Source organism: Aquarana catesbeiana, linkage group LG02 (genome assembly GCF_042186555.1).
Source record: "Aquarana catesbeiana isolate 2022-GZ linkage group LG02, ASM4218655v1, whole genome shotgun sequence".
Taxonomy (NCBI): Eukaryota; Metazoa; Chordata; class Amphibia; order Anura; family Ranidae; genus Aquarana; species Aquarana catesbeiana.
Genome location: NC_133325.1, coordinates 340,046,331 through 340,058,649, shown reverse-complemented (window position 1 = coordinate 340,058,649; position 12,319 = coordinate 340,046,331). Strand labels below are relative to the sequence as shown.

Genomic DNA, 12,319 nt, shown 5'->3' with positions numbered 1-12,319 from the left:
TTCTACCAGCCTCTCATAAATAGGTGCATATCGCTAATTTTACTAGCAAAAATGTGTTTCATTGCTCTTTCTGTAATAACATGTTAGTAGACTGGACGTGAAGGCAACTCTCCACATTAGTAAAAACCCGACAAGGGTTCTAACCTTTACTTTTGTGTCCAAACGAACAGGCCTTAGTTGAAATCGTCTGCAATTGCCCTTTGACTTGATTGTTAATTGCAATGAAAATATGTTTTTTTTACATTGCTGCATGCAAAACCAATGAATAACGACTTTCAAAAATATTTTTTAGCTGCAAAAATGAAACAGCCTATTTATGGTCCCACTACAATATCCAGTTTGGAGAAGGCACACACTTACCATGGTAACTCGTAGCTTTCTTATTTTTTAGGAACAAAACATCCTGCAGTTTTCTAACAAACACGTAGGACTGACAGTAGGTTAAAAAATTAAGTGACCTTTAGTCAGAGGGAGCTGCAATTAAAAATGAACAGCTAATTTTGTATAATACACCCGTGCTACCCTAAAAATCTAAATTCATGACAAAGAGAAACCCAAGTAACTGCTGTCATAAACAAGTGAACTTGTTAATACATAAAACCATTAGTGAGACAGGCCTTAAATCAACTTCCGTGACTTATATAATGCTACATATGTGAGCAAATGAAACCAAACAAAATAAATCATATAAACAAAATTCAGATTAAAAAAATCATATAAAATTTAGTCCACAAACTGTACATTTAGTGCTCAGTGTGCTTAAAAAAGTTTACAGTCCACATATACAGTTGTGCCCTATGCACTATTCTTAGTCACTCATGCTAAAAACCACCATGTGTTATTCCTCTCTACCACACACTGCATTTACCACACCAACATGACCACTTGTATAATACAAGAAAATCAAGATGTGCTTTTCCAATACTCGGATATATCATATACTGCTTCCAGCCTTCCATCAGTATCCACTATTTGCACCATAGTCTCCTGAGGATGTCTCACATCTATGACAAAATGCGTAGGGCGGGTATTCCGTTACATTACTTCCGCATGGTGGAATTCACCCTGGAGGGCACAGTGTTAGTTCCTGATTATGTTTTGTGAAACCCTGAACATTTTTAACCTTGTAAGTGCAATATATACTTTTAAAATGTGATAATAAATAAACTGGTTACACTATGAAAGGCTTCCCTTTCTTCCTTATATGTTGCTGAGCATGGTCTGGTGGTTTGAGAGGATTTAAGGTGGCAGTCAAGTTCTTGTCTATACCAATGGAAGGCCCGGTCTATGGTGCCAGTAGTGGATGCTGATGGAGGCTTGATGTAGTATATAAGATATACAATGATTTGAAAAGTGCATCTTGACTTTCATTTATTATACAAGGGTTGAAATTGTTCTAGTGAGTGCAGTGTGTGGTGGAAAGAAATAAAACATGGTGGTTCTTGACACGAGTAAACAAGAATAGTGCACAGAGCACAACTTTATATGCGGGCTTATCAGTTTATTAGGCAGACTGAGCACTAAATACAGTATAAGTGGACTATACTTTTTTATATAATTTTTTATATGATTTTTTTATATGATTTATTTCCTTTGGTTTCATTTGCTCATTTATGTGGTATTATATAAGTCACTAAATTTGATTTAAGCGCTGTCTCACTCTAATGGTTTTAAGAATGAACAGTGCATTTAACACTAACAAAACAATTTATATATTGTTTTTTTAACTGGTGATTTGTAATATTTTACTATATATATATATATATATATATATATATATATATATATATATACAAACAAGATGTGCTTTAACTGCAGACTTTCAGCTTTAATTTGAGGGTATTTACATCAAAATCAGGTGAACGGTGTAGGAATTACAACAGTTTGTATAAACTGTATAAATGAAAGAGCACACTTGTGTTTGCTAAACTTTATTACCTTGTACATATACTTAATATTTAGGAGTTTTTTGTGTTGTGGTGAACTAATTCATCACTAATATAAAGTAATATAGTTAGACAGTTAAACCCTTTTCAAAAACAAAGAAGTGGCTTCATAAAACAAATTGTCTAATATGTGTGTTATTTACTGCTGCACACTTTTTGTAGTATTGCGATCATTTAATGTTAAAATTCATGAGGAGTATTTTCTATTAAAGTATTAATCAATTAATTCAATATTTTTTCCAGCAACCACAAGCCAATATATCCCAGGCAAACAAAGCACCATGCCCTCTAAAACTCACAAAAAAACCACTGGTAATGCTTGTTTTTCACAAAATGGTCCGTTGAGCTTGTTAATCATTGCACACTGGCAGTCATCTTCATTCATTACTTCAGCATTTCTTTCTGCTTACATGCACACAATCCATCCATTGTAGTAAGAAAATATCACAGCTTGATTGCTGTGACTCATTCTGCTGCAGCACCCATGGTATGACTTCGCTGTCAGCTTTGCTTTCTGTACAAGAAAATGATGTAGACATTGACACAGTGTCGATTTCCTACCATTTTCTCTATCCTTTCCAGCACGAGGAAAGGTACATTTTAAAGGTGCATTTGTGCTTTTAGGATGAATACTTCTACAGAAAAAGTATGGAATTTTTTTTTTGCCTCCATAAACCACACCATTGGACTTTGAGGTAGACATATCAAAGCAAATTTTGAATGCAGTGCATGCAAGCATCTTTTCAAATACAGCATATCATATTTTTATTAAGGTGGTGCAATGATCAAAGATGTGCAGTAACTTATAGCAAACAATAAGAAGCAGCTAATTCACTCATTCTTCAATTAAGAACAATCACAACAATGAACAAATACTTCTGGTTGGACAATACAAGTTACCTCATTTTGCTCATTGTTTTTAACCTTATCACATAAAGGCCTCTATATTTTTGTGAAGCTATAGTGGACAAAGATGGTCAGCTCTGAGGTTATGTTTAATATTCAATGTTTATCATAGAAAAAAAAGTATTTCACAGTACTGATTCCCTTCCTTTGATGCATCTACCTCAACAGGTTCTCAGCAAGCATTTTTCATTACAAGCACAAGCATGTATCAGTGCACCTGTAAAATAAAGTACCGTAACTAAATGTGTTTTGTTTTGGGGGGGGTGGATTTTTTTCAGCATTTATTGGAGATCCTAGTGCTGTTACCACACCGAAAAGCATTGTTAGGACTACAGTACAGCATCCCATTCCTGGTATAATATACTTTATATTTTCACTTTAAAGCTATACATTTTTGGTTGGCTTATGCCAGAATTATATGGTTAGATGTTGCTGCCCTATTCTGAAATGATTGTATACTCTTATTTTATTTAATTTGTATTTAAGATCCATAATTTCCAATATCCCTAATTTATATGAAATTGTTTTTAATGAATATCCATTTGATTTGAATTTAATTTCAGTGTATTTATGCTAGATCCTTTGCAACTCAAGTTGTTTTACTGAACATATAGATGGATGAAGTTGATTTACTGAACCAATTAAAAAGGCTCACTAATAAGGCTGGCCATACATTGTACAATTTTCTTGTACAATTTTCCTTTAGATTTACCAAAACCATATAATAAGAGATCAAACCTTAACACTTTCAATTTATATGCAATCAGGCAGACCCTTGCACTACATAAAAACAGTTTGCTTCGCTTAGGGTTGATCACATTCATGTAAACATGCAGAACACACAAACAATTAATAAAGTCCCATTAGGTGATGAAAGAAAGTGCTCGTGCTTAAATTGACATCTCCTGTGCAATGGTGTTCAGACTGGGTGCCCCACATAGATGTACACTCACCCTGGATGTTGACCAACTATCTCTAGTATGGTCGTTTAGGCATGTGGGGATACCCCTAGGGAGCCTGTTGAAATGATGTCTCATGCATGAATTCACTTCATAAGTATGGATGGAAATGACAAAGGAGAACCAAGGAGAACAAAGGAAGTGGTCCTGATGATGGCTTTGTGACAGGTCGAAACGTCGAAGGTTTCACCGCGCGGCAATCAAGCTGAATGCTGCAAACGGCGGCTTTTCATATCAGGGCCAATTACCCTTAATAATCACCTGCTACACACGCTGGGTGCCAGGACTATAATGCACTTGAGTGAGTGAATTATTTTAATTTGTGTATTTAATAAACCAGGTTTTACGGCATTGCGCAATGAAGGTTCTCCTTTGTCATTTCCATCCATACTTATGAGGTGCATTCATGCATGAGACATCATTTCAACAGGCTCCCTAGGGGTATCCCCACATGCCTATTAGACCATACTAGCAATAGTTGGTCAACATCCAGGGTGAGTGTACATCTATGTGGGGTACCCAGTCTGAACACCATTGCACAGGAAATGTCGATTTAAGCACGAGCACTTTGTTTCATCACCTAATGGGACTTTATTAGTTTTTTGTGTGTTCTGCATGTTCACATGAATTTGATCAACCCTAAGCACAGCAAACTGTTTTTATATTCTCACTTTGCTTCTTTGCCATTTGCTTATTAGCGAGTTTTTTACTGCAACTGGAATTTGATGATCAGTTCTTTTATCTAAAGGCGCTAAAGTTTATATATAGATATATATATATCTATATATATATATATATAGATATATATATATCTATATATAAGGTAAATCTAAAGGGAATTGTATCAGACTATTGCATAATGTATGGCCAGCCTTTTTAAAGTGAATGTTCGATAAGGGTGCTATTTATGTAAAATTCACAAAACTGTGAACAATAGAGGATACATGAGATGTAATCCTACATGCTCCTGCTGAAGTCACCAGCCTTTATTCAAAATTAATTCACAGTAAAGACAGAATAAAAAGCAACAATAGAAGATGGAATGCAGCCCTTTTTCTTTCCTAAAGTCACCATAATACATACAAAAAATTCCCCCAGCCACCAAAAATTATTTCATATGTAAAACACCTCAGCCACCAAAGATTATATCACTTGCAAAACATTCTTCTTCTGAATACTGGTCTATATGTCCCAGGGAATCGTGTTTTACACCTGAAACAGTCATTATTGGGTGGATTAATTTGTTTGTACTATGGATGTATTTTAAATAAACTCTAGTGATTAATTAGAAGAATAAGGGTTACATTTTATCCTCTATTGTTGCTGTTTTTTCTGAAATGCTAACATTACATCAATGCCTGCACCCAGCAGTAAGAAATGTGGTGTAAGTCAAATGTAAATCAATATATGCACTGCTGTGAGCTAAAAGCTGGCATGCATCCATGGGCCTCCAATATATGAAGTACAATACCTGTGCTACTTTGAATTCATTGCTTGCTTAATCTGAAAAAAAAATCAGGCTAGTAAAAGCAAGAGCTTACTTTTCTTAGCTTGTCTTTTCAGTTCTTATAAATAGCACCCTAAGTTTAGTGAATAAAGAGAAGAGGTGTCCACGTCAATCATGTGCAAAGCAGATCCCTGTCTTATTTAAATTCTTGTGTGTGTGATTTAGTATACATAATGAACGCAGCTTTAAGATGAACTTTAGGAATAATCAATTTTTAAAACTAAAATTGATCCAGCTTGATTACCTGTATTTATTGATACTGGATGTCAAATCGAGTGGACTGTAGGGGAGTCTTATAATCAGTGTAGTAGTCTGTGCCACATACAGGAAGCACATTCCTGTTACAGCAGTGCTGAAGCTACTTCCCCCTTGGTACAGTGACGTGATTTACATTGTGTTATATTGTGGTTAGTTTACAGGGGGAGGGTATAACCAGGCAAGATCAGCTAGGTATTTTAGGTGATATGGGGTAGCCAAATGACACAGAATGAGCCATATGCTGTTTAATATGCTTTAAGGGAACAGATCTGTTTTTGTTTTTTTTTCAGTTAAAAGCTTTAATTTTATGTGATGCAAATATGAAAGTTATAGAATACATCATAGAACACTTTCACAATTCATCTAGTAAGAATAGTTTTAGAAGTAGGACTATTACTATTCTCAGGATTCTCAATCCAGTGTAAATTAAATAATACACTTTATTAAATTATATTGTATTACTATTTTTCATACCTAATCTGGCACTCTTCTTTATAAAACCCTATATAACACTAAACAGCCACAAAGGTCAGTTAGGGTCTTTTCTCACAAGTCTCCAGAACAGCTGCCACCTTTCAGCTTCCTCTAGATATGTTACAGTGAGTGAGACAGCACCTCTCCAGACCAGATTCCCTGTGGTGAGGTTCTGCAATTAGCTACTAGCAAAGTCCATCCAGGCCCTAAACCCTGACATCGCTGAGACCTCTAGAGTAACTGTACAGTCCATGGGCTACCTGAGAGCAGCAGCCCCGCAGGCTGGACACTCCTCTCCAGGGATTAGCTGGAACCTGATAAATATTCAGGCTGATTTATTTATATCTCCTGCCCTAAGCTCTGTAAGCTTCTTCCAGAGGCAGGAGGAAGCAATCAAACTTCCAGCCTGATAAACCCTGAACAGATGGAGCCAAACAATTACTACTCCCTTGATTACTGAAGCAGCCAAAACTAAATTTACATAGCATCCTAAACTAGGAGGGTGCTGCACTTAAATTCGTTTTTTTTTTTCAAATAATAAACATGTTTTACTCAGCTGCTCTGTGCGATGGTTTTGCACAGAGCAACTTTGATGCTATTCTTCTGGGGTCCCCTGCTGGCACTCCTAGCTCCTCTTCCGTGAATGCTCACCATAAGAAACCATGTTGTGATTCTCAAGTGGTTATACCGTGATGATGCCTGCAGCTGCAGGCTTCATCCCAGTATTGTCTTTTAGAGCCAATGGTCAGCTTTTTTGTAAAAGCAATCCTAGCAGCTAATTAGTCACTGGATTGTTTTTACAAGCAGTGGGAGTGGACATACCCCACTCCTGCCGCCTTCCGTGGCTTTCGCTGGTTCTCCCATCTCACGGGAGACTGAAATGGCTCTAATCACCTCTATGGTATAGGAAACCAGATGTAAACAATGCCATTTTTAAATAGGGAAAGTACCAAAAGTGGTAACCCCCAAGCCACACTCGAGATCGCATCGCTGGATCCAGGCAAAGTTACTTACCTTGTCCCCAGGATCCTGCGATGTTTCCCCGCTGTGTGTGTGCGAGTCGTGTCCTCCGCTCAATCTATCACAGTGCTCAGTTCCCTGCGAGCGTCGCTACGCACGGGGACGGAGCACGACGCCAAATTCAAAAAGTTAAAAACACACAATACATACAGTACACTGTAGTCTTACAGATTACATTACTGTATCAAATTATTTCACCTCCCTGCTTTGTCCAGTGCCTAGCATGTAGTTTTATATTATATATACTGTTCTCATTGCCTGGAAACTGGCGATTGTCCATAGCAACCAAAAAGTGTCCCTTTACATCAAAAGTGGTTTTAGACCAGCTAGAAAACAGCGATAATAAATTAGAATCACGTGCCGAATTGAGTGATAGTGATTCATGGAGAAATTCGTTATCACACACTGAAAGTAACGACAGCGACAATTCTGCAACTGAGCAAATTTCAGTGTTTTTGAATTGATTACATTATTGAATAAATTTTATTACTATTATATTATTATTTATTATAATTATTTATAGTTATTTATTATATTATAATTTATGATTTTGTGTTTCAAACTTTATCATACCTGGGATGTCTACTAGACTCTTGTTTGGACAGATTTAAGTGTGTTATTCCTAAGAAGTACAGGCCTACAATATAAACCGCCAAATTTCCATGCAAAACATTGTACCACTTTGAGCATCAAAAATTTGACATAATAATCATACTGCCTGGGAGGTTAAAAGAAAAAAATTTGAAACACCCCGCCCCCCTGTGCTTGCACGCAGAGGCGAGCGCATGCATCAGTCCCACATGCACACAAACATTGATTGTCCCACACATCAGAACATCAGACCGAGTGCAGAATTTTCTAGCAGCACATCTCCTGTGTAAATCTAAAGTGGTGACTTGTAAAGGCTTTTAAAGCATCACTTATGGATATAAATTTCACAGTATTTGCATGGGCGTGCACAATTTTACAGAGTGACATATTTGGCATCTATTTACTCTGCGTAATATTATCTTTTAAACTCTACCAGACAATTGGATATTATATTGTGTTTTTGTGAAAAATAAATACCACAAATACCATGTGAAATAAAAAAATCGCAACACCCACCAATATATTCTCTAGGGCCTCTGCTTTATAGAAATATATAATTTTGAGGGGTTCTAACAAATTTTCTAGCAAAAAATACTGATTGTTACATGTAAACAAAAAGTGCCCAAAAAGGTCTAGTCTTAAAGTGGTTACAGAGTAGCAATCAGAACCAGCATAATGTGAAACTGGTTGGTACTTGTACCCACAGTATGGTGGAAGAAGACCACTCTACATGGATCAGATGTGGCATGCAGGCACCTTACAGTGCCTGCGCTAAATAGTAAGAATTTAATAAAATATTGCCACATACTTTTTTAAGCTTGTCCATTTTCTTTAACAGGATTAGTATTTTCATGTTCCTGAGTGAACCTTGCGCACTCTTCCTCACACACTAAATAATTCCATCTTCAGTTAAACTGCCTAGAAGCTCAATATAAATTCTATTCTTTCTTTCAGTTCCAAATGAAATTTTATCATTTCATCCAAAACCTGTCCCTAGCACTGAGGCACCAGAATCTGAAGCTGGTAAAATCATTATGTGCATTTTAATGGATACAATTTATGCTATCTTTGACAGAACTCTTTTCTAACAGGCTTCATTTCTTATTTGTTTCAATTTTATTTCAGACAGCACACTGCCAGAGTCTGAAATAATTACAACAGATGCACTTCATATATATGAACCTGAAAAAACTACTTTAGGTAATATATACTCTGAAGCCAGCAAATATATTTAATTTAGAACCTAATATTGATAACTTAAAACAATCATTTTAGATGTTATTGTTTTCAGTATGGATTTTGCATTTTTGCTCAGATTTTGTTATTTTGAGATTTTCTTTTAGTGGCTCCATTACCAATTTTAAAAACTCAAAGATTACTTCTATAGCGATTCTTTATATTCCCTTTGTACACTGTGGTTCATGTTTACAACAAAACAATAAGAATACTCTAGGCACAACTTCCATCTGCAATCCCACTAGAAGGGTACCAGATCGTTTAATTATTCTGTGACAAAAAACAGGCATTCCACTACAGAAGAAGTAGATCTCTGCCCTACAATTGTATATTTTATATCCAGTAAAATTGAAATATGATGGAAGACCAGTTATATAGATACAGTGGTGCTCCAATGGTGCTGAGTGAAGTGATTGGATAAAGGAACACCCTGACAGGGGTACCACAGGAGGTGTTCTTCAGGTTTGTTTGTTTTTTTCCAGGAGTTTAAATCAGAGTCTTTTTCTAGAATAAAGTAGCTCTTTTACGAGCCTGATCAATCTCTTGAATACCACAAGTACACTCAAAACCTGATAGAATGGTTAGTAAGTACCACTTACTATTTAACTGTGCAAGCTAGTTCTTTAGTGAGGTAGAAATAGTACAAAACTGTTGTTGCCATAGTAATGTTTATGGGAACATTAAATCATTATGAGCCTTTGTTTGCAGCTTCCAATGGTCACTTCGTTGTTCAGAAGCACACATCAACAGCCAAGTCACATACCACAATTGGTAAAGTCATTTTATGATTCAGGCTTTTTCACTTGCACATGGGTATTTGACTATTTTCTGAGACACATTTCACTAAAGCATATAACAATGCTGTAGTATCGCCATATAATAAGCATTGCCCAATGCACATAAAACACACCAAAATGATAACCTATGGTAAAATATTTTGGCTTCAATAGTAGCAAATACATAGCAAATAAACAAATCTGATATCTTTGGACTATAAGCGCAGAAGGGTATATGCTTGCTCTATAATCAGCCTTCTCAATAAGTGGAAAAAAAATAAAAGTTTTAGATTTTAAAGCTTTTGATTCTGGGGAACGCTTGATTCTGGGGAACCGAATTAGTGGTTATGTCCAAATGAATGAGAATGAATTGTCCTGCATAACAAGAGTAAATATTAATATACAAGTATATATTGTTTTCTAATCTTAGCGTATCGGACTACAACCACATCTTTTTCAACTAATACTCCCACTACTTCCCAAAGGATACAATCTACTATGGGTAAAATGTTTCTGTATAGCTTGCTACACTGTAGAAGCAAATAGGGTATCTGCTATGGCTGCAAATGTTTTGCTTGCAGTATTGGCCGTGCATACCTTCTAGTCTATACATTCTCTCCAATAGCTAGCAAGATGATTTGCCTATTTGAAACCTTCTTTTAATGCCTTTCTGCTTATTTATAGTATCATTAGCGTGTAAAAATATTCAATCTTGATACATATTACAATTTAATTGATTTTGCATGAAGCCTAAATACATTTTTTTGCTTGATGAGCAGCATTAGACACTAAGGATGAAATGACCTGCACATTTATAGCAAGAGTTTTATTAATTAAAATTGCCATTATTTTACAGCATCAAAGAAACAAGGGGTTTCTCCTGCACAACCTAAAATTCCATTGCCAAAAAAGACACAAACTACAACTGGTATAGTAAAGGCATTCATTGTTGAGTTTATGCAGCTTGTTCTTCTAAGTCATATACAGTGCCTTGCAAAAGTATTCACCCCCTTGGCGTTTTACCTATTTTGTTACATTACAGCCTTTAGTTCAATGTTTTTTAATCTGAATTATATTTAATGGATCAGAGCACAATAGTCTAAGTTGGTGAAGTAAAATTAGAAAAATATATACATAAAACTATTTTTCAGAAATAAAAAAATGACAATTGGCATGTGCGTATGTATTCACCCCCTTTGTTATGAAGCCCATAAAAAGCTCTGGTGCACCCATTACCTTCAGAAGTCACAAAATAAGTGAAATGGTGTCCACTTGTGTGCAATCTAAGTGTCACATGATCTGTCATTACATATATACACCTTTTTGAAAGGCCGCAGATGCTGCAACACCTAAGCAAGAGGCACCGCTAACCAAACACTGCCATGGAGACCAAGGAACGCTCCAAACAAGTAAGGGACAATGTTACTGAGAAGTACAAGTCAGGGTTAGGTTATAAAAAAAATCCAAATCTTTGATGATTCCTAGGAGCACCATCAAATTTATCATAACCAAATGGAAAGAACATGGCACAACAGCAAACCTGCCAAGAGACGGCCGCACACCAAAACTCATGGACCAGGCAAGAAGGGCATTAATCAGAGAGGCAGCACAGAGACCTAAGGTAACTCTGGAGGAGCTGCAGAGTTCCACAGCAGAGACTGCAGTATCTGTACATAGGACAACAATAAGCCGTACGATCCGTAGAGTTGGGCTTTATGACAGAGTGGCCAGTAGAAAGCCATTATATTCAGCAAAAAACAAAATGGCACGATTTGAGTTTGCGAAAAGGCATGTGGGAGACTCCCAAAATGTATGGAGGAAGGTGCTCTGGTCTGATGAGACTAAAATTGAACTTTTTGGCCATCAAAGAAAATGCTATGTCTGGCGTAAACCCAACACATCACATCACCCAAAGAACACCATCCCCACAGTGAAACATGGTGGTGGCAGCATCATGATGTGGGGATGTTTTTCAGCAGTCGGGACTGGGAAACTGGTCAGAGTTGAGGGAAAGATGGATGGTGCTAAATACAGGGATATTCTTGAGCAAAACCTGTACCATTCTGTGTGTGATTTGAGGCTAGGACGGAGGTTCATCTTCCAGCAGGACAATGCCCCTAAACACACTGCTAAAGCAACACTTGAGTGGTTTAAGGGAAAACATGTAAATCTGTTGGACTGGCCTAGTCAAAGCCCAGATTGCTGTTCACAAGCGCAAACCATTCAACTTGAAGGAGCTGGAGCAGTTTTGCTAGGAGGAATAGACAAAAATCCCAGTGGTAAGATGTGGCAAGCTCATAGAGACTTATCCAAAGTGACTTGGAGCTGTGATAGTCGCAAAAGATGCTCTACAAAGTATTGACTTTAGGGGAGTGAATAGTTATGCACATTGACCTTTTCTGTTATTTTGTCCCATTTGTTGTTTGCTTCACAATAAAAAAAAAATCTTCAAAGTTGTGGGCATGTTCTGTAAAATAAATGATGCAAATCCTCAAACAATCCATGTTAATTCCAGGTTTTGAGGCAACAAAACACGAAAATTGCCAAGGGGGGGTGAATACTTTTGCAAGGCACTGTAGTAACAGTGTCATTTTCCTAAACTGTCAAAAAGCAGCATAAAGGGATAAATAAAATATCACAATGTTG

General features: G+C 36.6%; 1 protein-coding gene across 50 annotated transcripts in view; it reads left to right on the top strand.

The window, feature by feature from the left end:
* ABI3BP (ABI family member 3 binding protein) overlaps positions 1–12,319 on the top strand; it is a 496,221-nt gene that overhangs the window by 318,487 nt on the left and 165,415 nt on the right. For 44 of the 50 annotated variants that reach the window (XM_073614901.1, XM_073614909.1, XM_073614887.1 and 41 more), the window contains 8 exons: positions 293–364; positions 2,190–2,258; positions 3,131–3,205; positions 8,616–8,684; positions 8,787–8,861; positions 9,606–9,668; positions 10,104–10,175; positions 10,530–10,601. In XM_073614901.1, coding sequence (XP_073471002.1) covers positions 293–364; positions 2,190–2,258; positions 3,131–3,205; positions 8,616–8,684; positions 8,787–8,861; positions 9,606–9,668; positions 10,104–10,175; positions 10,530–10,601 — 567 coding nt within the window. The remainder of the gene's footprint in view (positions 1–292; positions 365–2,189; positions 2,259–3,130; positions 3,206–8,615; positions 8,685–8,786; positions 8,862–9,605; positions 9,669–10,103; positions 10,176–10,529; positions 10,602–12,319) is intronic. The other 6 variants (XM_073614895.1, XM_073614893.1, XM_073614890.1 and 3 more) reach the window with 6 other exon arrangements.